Here is a 22,434-nt window from a genome sequence, read left to right as displayed (position 1 = left end):
GGTGGGATTTCAGCCGAATCTCCCAGCTTCTAAAGGACAAGAGCTAATCTCTTGCTGTGCCTTCATTTCTTCCCCTTTTGCTTTTCCTAGTTTCGCCTCTCTTTTCCTTCCCCATCTCCAAGGATCACAAACACATCTTTTGAGACTGCTCATAAAAACCACTGGCCTCTGACAGGCCTGTAGTACTGGTAGGATTTCCAGTATTTTCCTAGTGGGATTTTTTATAATTTTTCTAAGTACATTGGTTGGATTCAACGGTATATTGGTATTCTTCTTCCTCTACACTCAGCAGAATTTAATGGAAACAAATGAGTTATGGGAAGTTACTCTTGTCCATAACCTCTCTTTAGACATTATTGTGTCAGAGCAGTTTGGACATGGATGTATCTCCAGTGCCTGCTCAGTCCATCATGGGCAGTAACAAATACGAAAATGACCTCATTGTCATGCTGGCTTTGACAGGAGAATCAATACCACTTCTCAGAAAATCAGAGGAAATGGGGACGTGGTTCCCTGCCCTGAGTTGTCTTTGCCTACAAAGTGTGCCAGTGACTCTTTTTCTGGGTAAAATTGAAACAGAAGCACAACCTTGGTTTTCCAAAGCTCTATGCAGGAAGGAAAATTGAATCCTTTAAGTGAAGCAAATACGCTTACACCACAGACAACACAAACAGCTACAATTTGTTCCCATCACTCTCAGACCTGAAATAACTTGAAAACCAATAAAGGAATTGTGCTACATTCTTAATAATTCCTTGTTAATATTAAAATATTATCAATAGATATAGCTCAGAAAACTCATCGTTTTTCTATGTATAAATACAAAATATTTCAGTCTAAAGAAATGTGTGTATCTTTCAGCTACTTTTTCCCATGTGTACCTGGGAGTCTACCAAAGATATGACTATTGAAGGTTCTGCTGAATGACCAAGGCAACTGTTATGAGTTATGCAATTTTAAGTACCAGGGGAAAAAAACAAACCTTCAAAACAGGTATTAAAATACATTTACAGAGAGAAAATAAAATCTTTTGAAGAGTAATTATTCTAGAAACTATGTATTACAAAAATACTGTCAGTAGAAAAACTAAATGACAGAATATGGTTTCTCAAATAAATGAGACAGTGCTGTTATCAAGACATACTTTTAAACTTCTTAGATAACTATCAAGGTAAGAAATGCCCCCTCAGATACAGTTTATTTGTACTGAGGGCTACAGAAGCTAAATTCTAGTCATGCCTTATGCCCACTCCCAAATTTAACATGTAAACTCATTACAAAAACTTTACAGCCCAGAACTGTAGGTGTGAAGGGGGGTGGCTTGCATAATGACAAGGTGAAGTCACAGAAAGTTTCTCAAAACCCACATAAAAATTTCCCTAATTCATATGAGAGTTGGAGACAGTACTGGGAATGGAATATGCAAGCTGGGAAGCAGTTCTGATCAGTGCTCAAAAATATTACTGTTGAAGAGCTCTAGAACAGTAATCATAATATGCCAAGATCCAACGCTCTTCGGAAAGCAAGAAATCATCTGCGGTTGTATTTAATTTCAAAGGAAGGCGAATTATATATAATTATGATGCTTTTAAAAAGTGCAAAAATCCTTGAAGGCAGCATGGAAACTATTCAAAGACAGTATCCCAGAGGCTCAGACCATATGCACAGCATTTACTAAGGACTTCAGAAAGACCAAAAAGAATCTAGACTGCCTAAACTACTTAAGTAACAGCCATAAGGAGGTTAGTAAGAGCAGGACAGTGTCCTTTGAAAAGCTAAAGCATCCATATAAATAATAATAAAAAAAAAAACAGTAAAGATTTTATACACTGGAAGGTTAGATACTGAAGTCCAAGAAGTCAAGCTAAAAAAATTGAAGAACTGGAAACAGCCAAAATCTGAGAACTGATAAAGCACTTTGTAGGGAAATTAGGATCAGGTAGCCTGCCAGACACCCACTAAGGTTAACAGGTGTTCCAGACATGCAAGATGCACCCAAAAATAAAGACTAAAAAGAAGAAAAACAAGGTATATTTTTGTATCCACATGTATTGTGAGGGAATATGTGAAGATCTAATGTGATAATTCCTCCTGACAGACAGCACATCAGATCTGCCTCAAATCAAAATACCCAGTAGATGATTTAACAAATAGGAATAGGCACTAACAAAATCCCTCAGATTAGATGGCATCCATAGAACTCCTCAAAAGTGAAAACCAGTGAACTTCTGGGGAGTTATCCTTAAAACTGCCTTTGCACCAAAGGAACAGGGAGGTGGCCACTACTGCATCTACATTTAAAGCGGTTTCCTGAGCAATCTGGTAACAACTGACTGCAAAAGTGGCATCTGTACAGAGAAGTCATGGAAATGCTAACCGAGACAGTAGTTCCTGCGTTTTTTATTGATTCTTCAGAAAGCATAATCAACAGTTTTACAGGGACAAGGGAGATCCACTTGATCCCATCTCCAAGAGGCACTCAACAGTTACTCACCAAAGACTCTTAGGGAAGCCAAGATCTCTGGAAATACAAAATTAAGTCCTTGCATGCAGAGAAAACTGGTAAGAAAAACAGGAATGGACAAGGCACCCAGATCCCACCTGATCTGTACTGGGACCTATACACTGTTCAACAAACTCAAACCAATCTGAGCAGCTGAACAGAGAGGGAGTGGAATTTGCTAAAATTAAGCCATTTGGCAGCATTAGAATCAGGTCTGGTTGTGAAGAGCTGAGGAGAGACTTCCTATGCAGTGACTATTCAAAAAAGGATGAAGTTCATGGAAAAAAACTGCATCAGAATGTGCATGGGAAAAACAGCACCAACTTCAAATGAGTTTTACCAAGCGCTACCAAGAAGTCAGCTCAACATTCAAATATGGCAAAAAATCCTTGAGAGATTGGAAAGGAATAGAGAACAAAGCAAAATGAAAATATGAGAAGTAACTGAATTGACTTTGAGTGTATGTAAAAGACTGATAAGGGAGACATGATAGAGGAACACAAAATCACATGTGGAACTGAGACTGTGAGGATGCAACACTGGTTATTCCCCAGTTCCACATAAGGGTTTTGGAATCATCAACTAAAACTAGCAAAAGACAGGTTCAAACAGACACTTCTCAACCAGTTAAACTGACAGGACTATCACTTGTTTAGTAACTTGAAAAAAAGCGTTCTACCACTTTCACAGAAATTCTTTGCACAGCATGCTACTGACATACTTGGGGCCAAAAAAAAACCAAAACCCAAAACAAACCAAAGCAAAATAACCCCCTGACTTCTGGAGAGAAGTGGTGAAGACAGCACTTACCCAAACATATGGTCCTATTTCTTCACTCAAATACTAATAGGAGTAGACAGCTGAAGCAAAATTTCATATGGGTAGAAAAGAGATAATTTATTTTAGAAAGTAACGCCAAACCATACAAAGGTCCCTTGCCAAGAAGGTAGGGTATTTATACACTAGTTACTACTGTGCCTCATTGATTATATGGATAATTTCAATCCCTCACCTCAAGCTCCTAATTCACATGTCCCACATCAAGGGCAAATTAGAGTAGGTTACAGGTTATGTTATGTAAAAGTAGACTGAACAAATTACCAGGAGGGAAGAGGGTGTGGAAGAGGAACATTGCAGAAAGGGTAGTAAGAAGAAAAGCAAATTTAGCTCTCAATAGTGGCTTTCAAATTTTGAAAGGAAACAGTGTGCCAAGCCATAGCAGTGGCAGTAAATGCTTTATGTGGATAAAATAATGTTTAACAGGAGTGAAACTTTAAGACTGAGAAAAGCAACAAAACAGTTAACTGATTTTTATCTTAAACCACGTGAATTTTTGCCTCAGTTTTATCAGCCCTTGGTTCTCTTTTTTTTCCTAATCATTTAGTTATTAAAATGTTGTGTTGAACTTTAGCCTCTTAAGAAAGACCCAAGTGAATTATTTACAAAAAATATTGCACCCAAAGATGGTAGCTGGACTATGATAGCCTAACAAATCCTGAACGAGATTAAAAGCAATCAACGGGTAAGAAAAGTCTTAACTAATAATTAAAGAATTCCAAACAAGGACACTTGAGGAGAAAGAAGCATACCTGGAAAACAGATTCCCAAATTATATTTTCTTCCATGTCTAAGGAAACTTTCAAGGAGTTAGATACAGTTTTTATTCAGAAATTTTTACACTGCTGTTGAACACTCCTTTTGTAAAAATTTCACTATACAGTTGATTTAACTAGATGGCTTGTCTGCCATCTGTCCCCTCAGCAAATGCTAGGCATTCTGTTCCAAGCCAACCAGACCATCTGCAATTAATAGGTTGCCAGAATGGCTGTATACATATACTTCACATGCTCTGAGTCGGTGATTTTTCTTTATTTGGCAACAAGCAAAGCCAAATATTTCCAGTGCAACCCAAGAAAAGACCACAAAATTGTTGGGATGGTATAGCCTTGCTAACCTCACCAAACCAATACAATTTGAAATTCATAAATACAGAGAAATAGAAGACCTTCTATACATGGCCATAGGAAATGCTTTCTTAACACAGCTGTGTCCCTGAAAAACCCCGGCACACTGTAGAACCTCCACCCTTGGGAAAATTTTACAGACAGGTGCATACACTGAGATGTTCAACGTGCTCCTTTGTGCCTAGCCACAAGCAAGAACCAGCTGTTACAGGCGGCTGCCACCTTTGGCTCGGCCTCGTCCCCCTATCCACCTGGCAGGTGTGGAAGCACGTCTGCCTTGGCTGGCTGCAACCCAGGGTTCGCACTGCTGCTTCTGCACAGCGGGGAAGGGCCAGGGAAGCACCTGCGCTGCGGACTCCTAGCCTGACCGAGGCTGAGCATCCCAGGGAAAGAAGCATCTTACCAAGTTATGAACCACTCTACGGCTGCCTTTCGTTTGAGCACCATGCTCATGACCTGTTAGGTCACCCCTACAGGTACAAACACAGGCCAGCACAGTGCTGGTACCAACAGTTTCGCAGCAGTTTTCCCGTTCAGCAGCACGGACAAAGATTTTAAAACGAACCCACTCCTAGAAATACTGGCACCTTCACGGGAGACGGAGCGTGGGGACAAACTTGGGCGGCTCCGGGCGCGCCCCGGCACAGCGGGGGCAGCGAGGCGGCCACAGCCCCGCGTCCGTCCGCGCTGAGGCCGCCCGGTGCCCCCCGCTCCCCGCCACGGACGCGCCGGCAGACGGCCCAGGCCTCGACGCTCCACGCCTCCCTTTCCCCGGCGGCAGCTCCTCCCGCCGCCGGGGAAGCCCAGGGCCTCCCTCCGCACGCCCCTCCCGCCCGGCAGCGCGGCGGGGAAGAGCCCGCAGGCGATGGCGCGGCTCGGCCGGCGCTCCCCGTACCTGGGCGGAAGGCGGTCAGAGTCCTGCCGCGGGCTGTCAGGAACGCATCCCCCAACGCCGCCGCCATCGCCCCGGCCCGCGCGGCCGCTGCCACCGCCGGGCCCGGGCGCCGAGGGGGCGGCACCGCCTCCGCCGGGGGCGGCGCCTGGCGCGGGCGGGAGGACCCGGGAGGCCTGGCGGGCCCGGCCGCTGCGGTCGCTGCGGCCGCGGTGGCGGCTCTGGGCCGGTGTGAGGGGGCGGCGGGGAGCGGTGGTCAGGAGGCTCCGGGGCGAGCCCTGGCAGCGGGGGATGCCACGGGGAGGTTCCCGGCACCGCCATGTGCGGGGGGCGGCTTCGGGTGGAACCTGCCCCGAAGATGCGCTGGCTTTTAAATGAATTATAATAAAGTAATAAAGATTACATCATACATTACATTTTCAGCTTGTTCCTAACCTGCGAACTGAAGTAACACCGTGTGGAAAAACATTGGCAGCCTTCCTTTGTTTCTTAATGGGTTGTTCTCGTCAGGTTTCCCCAGTGTTTAAACGTGCTCCCAAATTTAGATATCACCAGCAGCTACTCTGAAAAAGAAAAGTTATGCAGAAAAAGCAAATATCCAGTGTGTCCGTGCTTCCAGCGCCCCTAGCTCGGCCTGTCCTGCCCTGCTCATGGCTGTGGGCCCTGTGGCGGGCACGGACCAAGGCCCACACGGTTCCTGTTTCTGTCAGAACCGAGCTACACAGTGAGGTGAGGACTGAAATATATGGGTGATCCTTACAAGGCAATGTTTTCTTCATCTCTTCTGACCTAGAATCCCTTTTTGACCCAGCCATACAGGAACAACAGTACGGTTGCGGTTTCCCAGCTGAACGGCCGGGATCCCATTATTCTGCGTGGTGCAACATGCAGAGTTCTTTCTGAATTCCTCTATTCATCGTGTGAAATCTGCAGCAATGTGCTAGGTAAGGTTAATGTTGTCAACTAAAATGCATTCCTATGGCTAGATGGCTTTTCCATCTCTAAAATGTGTGTATTATTATCCACAAGTAAAAACAGCGTCAGTCCTACTTGTAAACTGCTTGATGATCATTAGATGGAAAGTGCTAGGGGAATTAGTTTTTATTAAGTAGTTTTTGTCAATTCCCCTCTTTATGAGGCAGCATGGGGTATATTAAGCAAATAAAAACTAAAGTGAATTTTTAAGTCTCAGGTGCAGCCTATCTAAATATCCCAGTGCCATCATAGGAAGAGGTGATCACAGTCTCATGGTGGAACTGCTCATGCTAATATAAGAGCAGTTGGCTCAGTCATGCAAAGAAATTTTTTACCTCTTCTATTTCTTTTCCATTTACTTCTCGTCTGCTTAATAAGGCTGAGGAGCTATAAACCAGAATATATGTCTGCTGCATGACTTCAGCTAAACTCAGGATTAATTTTGCAAGTGAAATAACATTAAGATTCAGCCAAAAAATGTAGGTTGTTTTGGCAAGGCAGCATAGTGTGGTTCTGGATCACAAGGACATGAGATTGTGATCAACACCTGAATTACCTTTGTCTTACTTAACCTGGATGTGTTGCTAAAGGCAACCACGTTTGCTGTCAAGTTATGCATGTCTGAGAGATTGAATCAGACCTAGCAGAGATGGGGTTTGTAAGATTGTCTAGATTTATCTAAGTCTCTAATTTCACAGCTGTTTTTTTTCTAGACATGTATAGTGTGCTCTCCTCTACAAAATTCTGTTGTCAATATTGTATTTGATAGCTTTGCAGGATGGGTCATGGATGAGCCTCAGGATGCTCAGCTCTTTCTAGGTGATGATGATGGTGAGTGTGCAGCCTGCCTATGTTGCCTCCTATTCAAGTGGAATCCTTTCATCTTAGATCACCTTGAGCATTACTTATGGTAATGAGGATGCCACGAGAAATTTTAATTTTGTAATTTAAATACATTTTCTTGCGATTTTACATCCTGAGTGCAGAAGTGTTTTCATCTGCAGAAATAAAGGAACATTTGCTTATAAACCTGAGAACTGAGAATCAGGACTGTGTGTGCAGGAGGGGGATTTCAGCTCTCTCCTGCTTCCTTTACTCTGCCAAATTTGAAGTATGCATTTTTGAAGCCAAGCTCATGGACCAAATGCTATACAGCTAAACTCATTTTACTATGACTAAGTCGTTTAAAGTTACTACTGATCTATGTTGGTTTAATTATAGATTTTCATGGACTCATTCCAGATGGGGCCTAGATAAAGCTTCAGAATTTTGTCATAGGACTTGATTTGTTATACAAAGTGTCATGAATATAATGGCACTGAATAAATAATTTACAGTAGCACGTGTCTCCTCTTATTTATAGAGTATAAATTGAGAGTTTTACTAATTTTATAGAGTTAGTGTGAGCATACAGAGGGAAATGTACCATTCTGGGAGGGCATGCAGTATATTGAAAATAAGAGATTAAAAGTGGGAAATGTAGGCTTGAAAATAAAATTCTTTTATAAGGTTTAGCTTAGTAAGGACTGTGAATAGAACAGTGCAGATCTGTGGAGTCCAGATCTTGGAATACTTACTCCAGTGTGCTTTAGATCATGCTGCCAACATTTACAGTTCTTGGAAGTTCTGAAAAATCCAGTAACAGAGATGCTACCTCATTTTTCACTGCAGTTTAAAGTAAGACTGTATGCACCTTGAGGGACCTCGATAAAGTACTAATGAAACAACTAAATTATTATAAAATTTACTATCTCTATTAAGAAATTCAATCTCAGCAAATGACAAGATGACAAAGAACAAAACTGGAAGAGTACAAAAGGTGAAAAGGACATAACAAGGTTGGTCTTAACATTGGAATTAAAATTACAGCACAGACATATATGCAGATTTGAAACTAAACCATTTTAATCTTATATATAGAATAGAATGACTATGTGCCATCTGGAATTCAGGGAATCCAATGAATGTTGGAGGTGTAAACAACGCACACAGCAGTATCAACATCTGTTTTCAGTGCCTGCTGATATATATGAGTCCTTGAGGGATAAGTTGGAGAAAATAATGGAAATGGATGAAACCTGATGATAGAAAAAGGATCACACATAATTGTATTTGTTTAGAAAGAATATGGATTTACTCACGCTAAAAATAAATAGTGCATACAATGTATTGTCTATTTTTCAGGAATCTCTTCTCCCTGTAAGTCCTTGAAGAGGACAACATTCATAGCAAATGCAACATTTTGGAAGGTTTGGCATGAGATACAGCTCCTCTCCTTCCCCAAGAACAGCTAATGGATAAAAATCAGTAAGTTCTGAAAACCTACAGTAGTTAACTCTTGGGAGTCCACTCCTATGTCCTGCTGCATAGCTGAGAATGAGACTCCAGGATGGCTATGCCATTACAAGTAAATTTAGCAATCTGAGCCTAAAACATTACAGAATATGATAAAACATAAGATTGGATTTTCAATACAAACAAAAATGAATTACTACACTAAAAATTAATTACTGCTAGCAATGAGTGCTAGTAATGTTAAAAAAAAAGGCTCTGTTAATATTTGGACTCAACATCAAATGGTCTTCCATTTTCAAAGGGCCCACAAAATAATATAAAAAATATTAAAAATGTTTTGCACAAACTTGCTTAGAAGGATTAGTTGACCAGGACCAATATTTTGTTGCTAGGAAGGGAACAATGATGACATTGATTATTTCCACAGCTAAAAATCCACAATGTAATTGATTTTTATCTGACTCATTTAGTGTGGGCAGGCTCCATTTGTTCAAGAAACCTGTAATATATTCTTTGAATCACTGTAACTATGAGAGATATAAAAGCTGATGTAATGAGTTAAACACACTATTTAACTCAATTTGTTTTGCACACTGAATTCCAATTTCTGACACAGATACAGGTTCTATCTAGAGCTACTGCTCATTTTTGAAGATGTCTTGTTAATTTTCTGCGCTCCCAATTATTCAAGAATTCTACTTTATTCAGGGTGCCTCTGATTTTAGAATTCCCTGTCCTGAGATTTCATTTTCAGGTACACTGAGAACTTGCACCTTTCATTGAGTGATTGAGACCTGGGCTAGCAGCAAATTTGAAGGTTGTGACTAGTAAAGACTCCAGTGAATGAGAGAGCCAGACTAGGAGGAATTATTTGATCTGTGCATATCTTTGACACATTTGAATCAAAGGGTTAAAAGAACTTAGAAGCTGAGAATGTAGCTAGCAAAACAGAAGCAATATATTTTGAATAAGAGCTTATTTAGAGGAGTTGAAACTATGTAGATGGTTTATTATTACCAGATGGAGCTAGGTAAAGCAAAGACAATATAGTACTTACTTGACTTGGTTGTGTTTGTAGGAGACAAGAAACATGAGCCATTGTGAAGATAAGAAACCATAGCTGCACCTGGGCCCAGAAACCAGCCAGAACCAGGATGTGGAGGGCCAAGAGACCAAAGAGACTGCCAACAAGACAAAGATAAGAAGTTTAACGTGAGGAAGTCATCCCTGACTTCATCTTAAGAGACCACTGACACATTTTGAAACCCACCAACCCATTTGCAGAAAAGAGCTATGCAGGTGTGGAAGGACCTTAAGCTCATTATAATACAAAGTGGGGGTAGATGAAGTTAGGTAATGCATATGTATAGGTGTAGTGAATAATTATCTGAATATGTAAGGTTTTCATGGATAAAAGAGGGCAAGAGCCCCGTGGATTTTGCACATGCCTGTAAGAGATTTCTCCCAGGTGTTCCCAATGTTGTAATAAACATGCACTTTCTAACTTTAATTGGTTAGAGAGTTTGTCCATGTCTCACATTCAGTGTGTGCTCCTGAAAAGTCATGAATATTTGGGTCATGAGTTTGTATTCAAACTGCTAGACAGAAAAATTGCATAGGAGTCCAGCAGGGCTATTTGGAGTTGCTACCTCATCCTGAACTAAGAACTTTCTGACTTAACTGTTCTCCAGAATTTTTCCTGTCAGAATTGTCACTATCTAAGGTTTATGATTCCTGCTGCTCATCAAGACCTGTTCAGTCACAAATGGAAGGGAATTAGGAATAGAAATGGATTTGTAGAAACTATTTATTATATATATCCACATAGATATCTGTGCTTTTGGAGTACTACGGGTTTCAGGTATATACTGTTTGACTTGGTCTAAGAGGAAAATATAAGTTTAAAACCTTTTATATCAGAACTTGATTTCAAATTTGGACTTGTTGGACTTTTCTTATTTGAAACAAATAGATTTTCCATTAATATGCAAGAAAAACAGAAAACTGGAAGAAAAATTAGTACTTACTTTATGGCTCTGTATGGATAACTCTTGAGATTGCTTTCTCCTTCTTTGCTGATAAATGATATCTTATTAGAAAAAAATAAAACCCCTGATGATCATTGACCACCGTTGCTATTTCTGAAAAAACAAAAAACAAAAAACCAACTCAAAAGAAGCAGCAATCTTTCAAGTATTAAAATTCAATAAACAGTCAGAACACTTTGATACTTTTTAACTGGGCATACAACAGGGCATTGGTCTTTTCCTGTTATACTGGTTAATCCAAAATGCGTTGCAAGTGTACTAGATGAGTCTCTTTGTTTTCTTGCTCAAAGCATAATTTTTTTTTTCAGACTGAAAAAATTCATTTTTACATTACAAGTGACAGAGAAGTAATTTGAATAAAATGGATACCTCCTTTTTCTTCTATAAAGAGATTTCATCCTCTTTCAGAAAAGGGATTTTCCTTGTTCACCTGAATTTTAACCAAATATATTTCTCAGAAGCACATGTACCTCACCACCTGACAGGGTATAACAAAGTGGATATAAAGAAAGAGTGACATCAGATGACTGAGAAGAAAAAAGAGTGACTACAAAAAAACTGTGAAAGAGAACTCATTGTCATACCCCTTTGCAAAGATGCAGCTTCTTCTACAGAGTGAAATTTGACCACAGGAATGTCCTCTAGCTGGACAAGGTTCCACTTAGGTTTTCTGAAGTGGAAACAGTAGTTGTATATCAATGAGGCAAATAAATCCTCTTGTTGATTTGCCTTCCTGAGTCCCCTTCTGCCACTACTCTCCCCTCAAAATACAGCCTAATAAATTGCATTGGTGGTTCAGGGAATCTTTGCTGCTTTGGAGAATGATTTATGTTCCCTAAACTCTTCATACAACTCTTCTAGACATTAGTATTCACTCATATTGTGTGCCAGGTTTTGCATGTGAAGTAGATCTTAAAATTGACTTTACCATCTGTGATGTCATTAATATAGCAGTCACTGAATTTCCTGAAATAGGATGACTATGAAGGATGCATCTATTTTGCCACAGATTTCTATAAAACAAAATGTTTTTCAGTAATTAAAGCTGGAGGTGAACAAAGGAGGTACTCTGGGAAAAGCACAGATTAATTTTATCATAAATGACCCTCAAGTCAGTTTTCACTCAAGTAATGACTGAAGAAAATGAGTTCAGAGACTGATGAAGGATGCTGAATAGGTAATTATCGCTATTACAAACCTCTTACTTTAATTTGTAGGAAATGTGATTTGAAAATTAAATAGTACTTGATTTTTTTAGGTTTCAGTGTGGACTCTCTTTCAGCTGTGTCTAGCACTTTTGTTTCTCAGAATTTCAAGGACCTTTCTTTTCCATTAATGATTGTATTAGATAAGCAGAAGGATCCATTTTTCAACAGTATTATCTCAGCAATAAATTACATTTTCCACTTCCCTCAGATTCCTGATCTAAAGATCTGTAGGTGTTTTACAGGCCTTGGGTAAAAAGAGATAACAAAAAATTTGGACACAGGTAGAAGCACACAAAAGCTGATTTATGAGTGAAGACATAACATGCACCACAGAGCTTCTACTTTTAAAATTAATAATAGATGAGGACAAGACTGCATGCCCTACAAGGCAAATGTAATCCACCTGTTTTGTACTACCCTACATTTCACTAGGCCTCCTTCACCATGTGTGCAATTTTTTTCAGATTCCTTCCGGTTGTACTTATTCATAACAACTAAGTCAATGACAGCAAACACTGTCTGTATTCCCAGTGTTCTTTCAAATTTTTAACGCTCCAGTATTTTTCAAATCTCTGTTACAAATGTAACAGGGTCCAATGTCCAAGCATAAAAATTCAGACTAATTGACACTAGAAAAGTGGCTTTCCCACTCTTTGAATTTCTTCTGGTTTTGAAACAATGCAGAAGTAAAACTTTATTCACGGAAATATTGGTCTTATTGATCCATTCCTACATTTCCTGAAGGATGGTCACAATAAAGATATGTTCCAAATACATCAGGAAAAATATAGAAATTAACTCAAGTGCCTCTTCTACAGATGACTTGGCACCCTTAAAGATCATTTTGATGTTTGCCAGTTGGTTGCAGGAATACGCAGTAAGGAATTGCAGAAGGCTGTGAACAACATTAGGCTACAAATGAGATGCTATAGCCAACCCTTTCAAATGTACTCTGAGGTAGATAAACAACCCTCTTTAGCCATGACATCCTGACAACACAGAGCCTGGCCACAAACCCATGGTCATGAACTTATCCTGTGGACTTACTTTATAATAGACCATGGTACTGGAACGAGTGGTAAACCAGAAACAGCTCAAAAATAGTGAAGTGTGAATAGCATTTTTGTTGAATGCAATTGGATGGATTCATCAACCGTAACAATTTTTTTTTGAATAATTAACTGTGCTGAATTTTTCATTAAAATAAAAGCACAACATTCATATGGAGTAATTACTGAGGTGTGAAACACGTTTGAATTAGAACAAGACAACTTTGTCATTGGGTAGGTAAATTCATAGTGCCAGGAAATGTTCTCCTCCCCAGGTTCTAGGAATCACGTGCCTAACACTCTCCTGCAGCACACAGTACAAGCTACTATTAATAACATATCGAGAGCTGAACATAAGGTATGGAGTGAGTATTTAAAATGTTTAATTATTCAAATAAAGGAATTAATTGACTGTGCCTTTTTTGCAGTTCCACAATATTTCTAAACATCTTAAGACCTCAGCATGCTAAGAAGAATACAATAATGTGTCTGAATCTGCACTTCATTTATTCTCCAAGACAAGCACTATGGAAAAGCATTTTAAAATCAAACATTTGGAACAGAGCAACTGACTTTGGGGAAAAAGCATATCTATGCATACAATATATATGTACATACAAAATACATATATAATATATAAAAACTGTGATGGATTAATTTGATTTAATGGGTGAAGATTTTACTATGCCTATTTGATGTACAAAATGTGATATTGTATCAACAAGCTGCACTTCAATATTTATGACAATATGCGTAAATTTATCCTCTTAAACTCATCAGTTCTCAAGCAATTCTAATCTAATCTTGTCTTATCTATGATAATTTCTGAAAAAAGTAGTAAAGAATTCTCAACTGGTGAGAATTTGCCAGTGCTGAACTTCTAGCAAAAGTGAATTCCTAATTATACTTCCAAGCTTACCTAGATGGAGATCATTGCATTCCTTGCTGGAACAGGCAGTTGGGAAAGCAAATATTCCATTTGTATCTCTAAAAACCCTCAAGACTAATTTGTCTCCAGAGAAGGTCAAACTTAACTAAAAGCCAAGGTGATTTACATATTTATGTTCAGGCAAACTATAGTAAACTGTAACTTCTGTTTGCTCTTAGCTTTCTTCAACAAATTCTTTTGGAGCTGAACAAATTGTTTTTTTAAGGCTAAATTTCATTCCTGTACAGGTGCAATTTTGTAAGCCAGTAGTAATAGTAGGGACCCTCCCACTGTGCATTTTAAAGGATTGAGAGATCTGCACGTGGGCTGTTCATGCCCTTGATGTGCCACAGTAATTGAAGTCCAGCTAGTGTAAAAAAGGATGGAAGGCTTGCCTAGGAACAGGTTGGGAAGCTCTGACCTGAAGAAGCATCTGTTACCTTGCTGTCAGCCAGAAGTAATTGTACTATAAACAGGCTGGTACTAGAATTTCCAGCCTTTTCTCTTATCTCCTTGTGAATTTAAAATAGCACTGTTTACTATTTAAAACTTAGAGTTAGTAAATATCTTGAAAAAGATTTAGTGAATCAATGAGACTGCTATTATTTTTCACACTTTTTCTGTAAGAAAAGAGAATTGTAATATTTCTGGGTTCTTACATAGCCTAGTCTAGCAAGTATTTATGTCATCTTCTAGATAAAAAACCAAACCTCCTCATCCTTAAATAAGTCTGATGTAAACAGAAAAATTACAAGGTAGAAGTTAACTTAGAGGACTTTCTGTTTGAGCTTCTAAACAATAAATCTCACCTGAACAAATATAATAGTACCATCCTGGGTAAAACTTTCCTAAACTGATTGAGCAGACAGGTATATATTTTTATTTTTTTTTCCCCAGAAGGAGATTTCACATTTATTTATCAGCTAGGGTTTTAGAGTTTTTTTGGTTTTTTTTTAAGAGAATATATCATATGAGTGTCATTTCTGAAGAAAATCATGCACCTCTCATACAGCCTAGACTAAATCAAAGTGAAGAGAGCATTTTGTGATGTCTGCAAGTAAATTCGTAAAGACCAACAGGACTCAACAGATTTTTAGGACAAAATCCTAAACTTGTTGTGGTGAACACCAGGATGTGTGGGGGAGGAGGGAGAGGTGCCAGCTGGATCCATCATCTATCTTGGCATTTATGCTGTTTTCATCACCATGGTATCAAAACACCTTTACAAGTTCTAAGTGTAACCACAGTAAAGGCTCTGTAGTTTCTCCTTGAGTCCAAGGAGGGATGGCTTTGTTGTTGTTGTTGCTATTGTTATTATTATTGAACAAGCGGGTGAAAATAAGGGATTTTACATTCTATTCTTAAGGAGCTGAGATTCCTCAGGAAATCAACTCCACAGCTGTATGTCAATTGCCAAGAAAATTGTATCTGTACATGATATAGAGATGACCCTTCTCTTGTCCCAGAAAATTCCAGCTGGAGTCAGTGAAAGGTCATGAAGGGAGAGAGAAGGAGCCCTCATCCTCTTAAACAGGGCACAGAGAAGATGCTTAGGTTGGACAGAGGCAGGGAGGTGGAAACAAGAATTGTTGAATTCACTGCTGATTTTTCTTGGTTTCCCCAGCAGTGCAGGCAGCTTCCCTGAGAGTATGTGCCAGAGAGCTCTCCTGATCTCTGTGCCAGCAGAACGTGCCTCCCTTGGACTTCCATGGATTGATGCACAAAGACACCTGAGAGCTGGCTGAATATATTTTCAGGAAAATACAGCAGATGTGCTGGAGCTTAATGCTGCATTGTATGTGGAAATATTATTTCCTTAAATATTTCTACATTTTCTCACAGAATAAGCATCAGACTTTGGCCTTTGTATTTTTGTCTTTAACTTTTACTGTATGTTTTTTTTTCTGTAGCCTTTAATGTTAGATTTTGGGTTTGCTTTCATTGTGAAGAACACTAGCATTATAAAATTGCCCCATTGAAACAAAGAAAATATTATGTCCTATAATAACATCTCAATGAGAATCAACTTATAAAATCTTGTTCCTTAGAGTGAGATCTTCACTCAATTGAATTTAATGGTAATAATCCTGTTAATAATAATGAGTCAAGACTTTGTGTACAGCTATCAATAATTATTATTGGTAGCCAACAGACCTTGTACTAAAAACATCCTACGCAATGAGACAAAAAAAATTGAAAACTGGACCCAGGCTGAGGCTTTATATGGAGGATCTATTTCTGATCTTGCTGTACAAGTGATTTAGTGTTTTCTTTATTTTGTTAACTTGAGCTAAGCATTATGACAGAAACAAGTGAGATAATTGGATGTTATGAGATATCTGCTCTTTTTCACTTATGGTCATTTTATGTGTTGAAATATTTGCATTGTTTATGTAGGAAAGTGATCTTATTGTTCATCCATCTAAATTATCTCTTTGTTAATCATATTATCAAGCCTCATGTCAACTGTTCTAGTTTGCATAGAAATTACGAGCAATTTCCTTTTAAATTTTGTTATTTTTCCTTTTTAAGGAAGATCAATCCCTAAATTCACAGAGAGAATTTCGTTAAACTGGAAAATCCTATTTAAGGTGTTCAAGGTGTATAAATATTACAAAATTGTCTTTAAAAAGGCTAACTTTCTTTCAGGTGTGTGGGAGTGAATGACAGACTAATTCCCACACACACCCAAGAAAATTGTGAGTTGTCCTCTTATCAAGTATTCTGTTACAACTGGCCCTATAGATGTGTCTGTGTGTACATATACATATATGTCACATATATATATGACTATATATATAAGTATATACATATATATATTATTTCCATATTACACTGAAATACTCCTTTTACAGCTTCTTTACATTTTACTCCTGAGTTACTTGCCTATATCGATTACAGATTAAACAATCCATTCTGAAACTGTACACTCAGATGCCAGTGTTTTGTGATAAAACTGTATTTCACCTTATTGTACTCTGCAATAATCTCCAAAATATATGTATTAGGGAACAGATATCCTAAATATGTTATTAACATTAGATTATATTTAGCACGTTAGAGATAATCTGCTGATTTAAGTAAACACTACAACAATGACACCACATGAATCTGCTGTCAGCATCTTTTTGCAGAACTTCTTAAGACTCCCTGATGTGCATTTCACATTGCACTTAAAATCCTTTTATTTGTCCTATTATTTATCCAGCTGTGGGATCACTGCACTTTCACAAGAATAAAAAAACCTCTAGGCAAATATATGTTGTAAAACCACAAAAAATATTAAAAATGTTCTGCTGCACATTATTTACTAAAAGCATTAAATTTTCAGTTTAATATTGGCTTTATGCAAAGAGCAAGGAAATTAGATTGATGCCTTTTCATTCAAGATAGTATAACAGAGTACCTAGACAGATGTTCTAGATAGATGTTGCATTGTGCTCAGAAATACCAATGATGAATGCTGTTAGCATTATTAGGAGGATGCCTAGAAAGAAAACATAAGGAATGGCATTCCTCTTCCACCTTGAAATCTTCCTGGGTTTTTGACCCATCTGTCAGTATACCTGGTTGATAGGTTATTTCTTCTCACTAGCTATCATGCTAAAGGACAGAGAAGTAAATCCCTTTGGAGCCAGTTTTAGCACTGCTCTTTACAGTTGGCTGTCAAGTGGAGTCAAGAAGGCACAGTTGCTACCATCTGCCTAAAAGCATGGTCTGGAACCTGTGTGTGTATTTGTGCACGTCAACAGCTTTCCAACATATGGGCCTAAATTTAGTTGCTGAATTCATTATTAGGCTTTCAAATATGTGACCCGGTTTTCAGATGTACTGACCACTCAGACATCTGGTGGTTTCATGTAAGCTGTGATTATTCAGCATCTCTTGAGCAAAATCACTCAGTGCAGTACAGTTTCCATTTTAAATCAGTGAGAAGACAGTTGTTGAATTTAGTAGATATTGAGTTGGTCCATGGATGTTTAACCTTTGGCAACCACATCTGACACTCATGGCCAGGCCCACAGTCACATAAGTGAATGTGACAGCCACCTGAAAACTGGTGACAGCATCACCTGATATTGATAACTGTGTCACAGATATTAAATGGTATCACAGAACTCTGACCATTATTATTTTGTACCACTTATTTAATCTATCTCGTGACTTGGCATTTTAAAATCTGGAGCATCTTTTTAACAGTTAGCATCCTTTAAAAATGGAACTGTCAAGAGAAATTTTCTTATTCATAAATCTGAAAGTTCCTGCATCTATATATTAGTACTATATCTAAGACTGAAAATACATCAAGTTCTTGATGGGCATGTTGTGACAGTGATACAGGGAGACATCATTAAAGCTTATTATCAGGGAAGCACACTAGAAAGGTCTAATTTTCAGTAAGAATTTTTGGTTTTGGTTGCTTGATGGAACATTTTGGAAGACATGCAAAATATATGGTAGCTAAAGTATTTTGTTAGTTAAGTAATACAGCAACATTTCCGTGAAGAGCAACTTGTTCAGTTCTGAGGTTTACAGCACACTTCTATAGCCCTTGAGGGTTATTAGTGCTGAAATTGGCAGACTTTAACTGACTCATTGATTTGACTTCTTGTTATGCCTTCCATCCATGGATGTTCCAGGCCTGAAGAATGCACACTGTAGACTAAACTTGTCTACCTCTTTATCTCAGTTGCTGAGGAGTTTTAAAAGAAGTATTGGTTAGATCAGCTCCTCACCTGGTCTAACATATGCCAGAGTCAAACAGCAGAGGATCAGAAAATTTTCTCTCCTATGTGTCCTGTTCTATATCTAAGCACAGCTTCTCTATGCTCAGGGACAGTACACAGCCTATTATACTCACTTTAACCTTGACAATTTTTAATGCTATTTTAGGCCTGTTTAGAAAGGCTTCCTTTCTGCCTTGAAAATTTGAACTCATGGGAACAAAGGTGGTTTTCTTTTCAGTTGGAAAGACACAAAAGCAGTTCCAATTTTTTTGATCTTGTGTAGCTTTTTTTTTTTTAACAAGATAAAGATTTTATTGGCACAAGTTTGCAATGATCTGCAGAACCTTCTTGTCTGCTGCAGTGATCCTCAGACACCTGGTCAATCATTCCAGATCTAAATTCCATGACAGTCTAATTTATAACAAGCAGAAACGTACCTTGATCACAGGTACTTGCAATACTGCTACAATTCAAAAGTAACATCAGTTTTGCCAAAGAGAGAAACTGGCTGTCAGCTTTCCAGAGCAGTAACTGTGCAACAGGCAAACTTGAGGGCACAGATAATTTTTCAGCTACAGTGCTGGAAGCTGCTTTAGATGTATTGGCACTTTTTTCCCACTGCTGTATACTGAAGATATTTGCACTATACGTGTATTTCCTCTTGTATATTTATTTGCATGTACTCTATTTGCCTTTTACATTTATCTGATTTCTTCTGAATTCTCTTTGAATTAAGCTGAGCTACAGGAATTCTTGGGATTTCATGAGGTCCACTCCAAATGTGATTGCTGTTACTGCCTGCCTCAAGCCTAACCCATGAAATTACTACAGTTTAGGTTTTACAAGAAGACTGAAGAGAAAAATATTAGGTTATAAAGGTAATTTCTATATTATAGAATTGCAATAAATTATATTCGTCCTCAGTAAGCCATAAAACCAAGTCTGTCATGGTTTTTCATTCATGCAGCACCTCTTGGCTCATTAGAATCTCTTGATGGTGATCACTTTGCTATGTGCAAAGTGTATTTTTTGAGACGATAACAAAGAAGTGCTCAATGTTTGTGAGATGTTCCTGTTAAAACTGCTATGAATCCATTAAATTATAAGAACAAGCTGCTTCTGTCCTAGTCTGTATGTGCATCATTTTTAATGAAAAGGGAAAGGTAAGTTAGAAGATGTGTGCTCACTATTTATAAAAGCAGAAGTGTATTTAGCGTCAACAAAATGTATGTTGGGATTTTACATATTGCTGTACTGATACACTAATGGTTGCACTTATTTGTTAAAAGACCAAAGGCTTATCAAGTGTTTGCTATAAATGCATTTTAACCACCCAGCAAGACTAATACCACTGGGAAGGACACTGCTCATAGAGGAGTGACAGAACTTGGTATAAGCAAATGAGGCTGTCTGATCTACACTAAATCAAGCATGTAGAACTGTTCAAAATGAACGTCTGTGTTGTGTGATTGAGGGTGTTTACAGCATTTGTGAATCATAGGACTCTTTTCAGTAACTATAAACATTATGTCACTTGTAGCCTCCTTGGTAAAACACACTTCTTTAACTCTTTCTTGAAAGTGTTCTTTAACTCATGTCTGCTAAGACACTTCTTCCAGGTCTCAAGCTTACCCAGTGCTGCCCAGCAGACATCTTCCACCACTGAACTGTTCTTTTAAAGACAGTGATTGCAAACCTGCTGCCACTTGGCCTGGCACAGAAGAATCATCACCTCTTCTGTTCTCCAGCCACAAAACATTTTGTATCTACATCCAGACAAACCACTACAGCATGAAATGACTACCAAGGAAACAGACATTGACTGCTTCATTCCAGTTTCCACATGACATTTCGTATCACAAAATACATTTCACATCAATACTGCCTGAGATCAGACCTGTATAGCTGCTTTTCTTAACAGATATTCACAGCTCTGGAATGTCTGTTAATAATAATGATTGAGCTGTAGGACATTTCTTGGAAATTAATGATTGGCTAGAAAGCTCCATTGACTGAATGCTCAGCAAAGGACTATTTTCTCTGTTGAGTAATCAGGGAAATAGTCAAAGGTTGCATCAACACTGATTGATGCAACCTTGAATGATGATCAACACATTATCAACAAAAATGAAATACAGGTTTTTGAACATAATAATTGCAATTGCTCCATATGGTCTGATTGTTCTATACTCTTCATATTTGCCACCACCTCAACATTCAGGTTGACTCACTTTGTCTTCTAATTTTACTCTTTTTTAAACTCTCTTATTTACATAAACATCCTGCAAGAATCAGTTCTATGTACAATTCCACACAGAATTCAAGAAACAGAGTATGAGTGTATGTGCAGCTTCCATGTGACATGAGTGTACATTGCTACTGAATTTATCAAAAAAGGTGCCTTTTTCTAGGTTAAAGCTGAACCACAAGTATTGTCATTGATCAACATCATCTTGGTGAAAATAAGTCAAGGAAATTAGAAGGAAAATATAACAAGAATTTTGTATACGGCTGGTGTCTAAAATAAGAATTCCACTTAATTAAATGGATATGCACTTGAGAAAAGAGAATTCTTTAGGTTCAGGTTGCAACATTCATCCTTTCAGTTATTTCAGAGGCAATGAACATTCCTTATGGGATAAATCTGTAGAAAAGTAGGTAATTACTACTTGCCTTAAAGCAACGTTAAAAAGAGAAGTCTTGAAATACTTGAAGTTTTGAAAGTGGAAGATGATGGTGCAACACTAAGAAATCTTCCATGTTTCTCAACTTGCTAAGCACAGCTGAAATAAATGAGATATATATTGACTGACTTTATTGTGAAAAGCTTTATAAAATCACACAATGACCCAAGATATGCCTCAGTACTTTATGTAATACTCATTTCTCTCAACTAGTTTTATTTCCATTAACGTAACTAATGGGTTTATATTTTGGTCATGCAGGTATTCTTAGAACTATATGCTATGGAGCCATTAAAACACACTGACACAGGTCTAGTAAAAAAGTTTTGTGCCCCAATCTAGAGCAACTCCAGTTCACTATTAGAATTCTAAGAGATGGTACAGCTAAAATAACTTCACTGCTAATACAACTAACTGGCAGAGAGAGCACAACAACTAAAGTAACTTATAATTAATTAAGGACAGCATGATTTATGAGTTCTGGGTTCCATGGGTCTGATCCAAATATCTCTTGTTGCTATAGAAAACAGTTTTTTTTTCAAGGATGTTTGATCACCCTCCTGTTTTTTCCAAGCACATGCTCCTTAGGGTTGAGTTCTGATCTCACTGACCTGAATCCCATAGATGTCAGGTCCTAGCCTAAATCTTTTGGGCTTCTTTTTTGTAGGGGAATTCTTAAGGAAAACCCTAGGAACTCAGCAAAACAAGAAACTTGTACCATGTTTAGTCAGGATTAATAACCCATAAAATAAATCGGTTTTGGATGTTATTATTTCTGCACATGTATAGCACTAATCATGCAAAATATTTAAGCAGCTTTTTAGCCATCAAATCAACAGAGAAACTTGCATAATCTTAAGTGCTTGACAGTCTGGACCTTAAATGTCTCTAGATGCAATAATAAGTATGGAAAAGATTCATTTTGTGCAGTATTTTCAGCAGAAACTGCATCACAAAGTGTTAAATAATAAATACCAGAGAGAAGTATACACAAGGGAGGAGTGATATGATTTCAGAGGAGACTTGAAAGGGGATGTTGATGAGGTGGAGGTTTTAAGAATTAAATATTAAAACCTAGAAAGGCTGGTTTTTGGCTGAGACTGATTGTTTTTCTCTACTGAGAAATAAAGGGGCTTTCTAACCTACCTCCTGGACAAAGAT

At 38.2% G+C, this 22,434-nt stretch overlaps 1 protein-coding gene across 2 annotated transcripts in view; it reads right to left on the bottom strand.

The window, feature by feature from the left end:
* CPPED1 (calcineurin like phosphoesterase domain containing 1) overlaps positions 1 to 5,614 on the bottom strand; it is a 39,735-nt gene extending 34,121 nt beyond the window's left edge. The window contains exon 1 of one of the 2 annotated variants that reach the window (XM_058849851.1): positions 5,363 to 5,614. In XM_058849851.1, coding sequence (XP_058705834.1) covers positions 5,363 to 5,429 — 67 coding nt within the window. In that variant the 5' untranslated portion in view covers positions 5,430 to 5,614. The remainder of the gene's footprint in view (positions 1 to 5,362) is intronic. The other variant, XM_058849850.1, reaches the window with a different exon arrangement.
* Positions 5,615 to 22,434: the final 16,820 nt, after the last annotated feature.

Source organism: Poecile atricapillus, chromosome 14 (genome assembly GCF_030490865.1).
Source record: "Poecile atricapillus isolate bPoeAtr1 chromosome 14, bPoeAtr1.hap1, whole genome shotgun sequence".
Taxonomy (NCBI): Eukaryota; Metazoa; Chordata; class Aves; order Passeriformes; family Paridae; genus Poecile; species Poecile atricapillus.
This window is presented reverse-complemented; position numbering and strand designations above follow the sequence as displayed.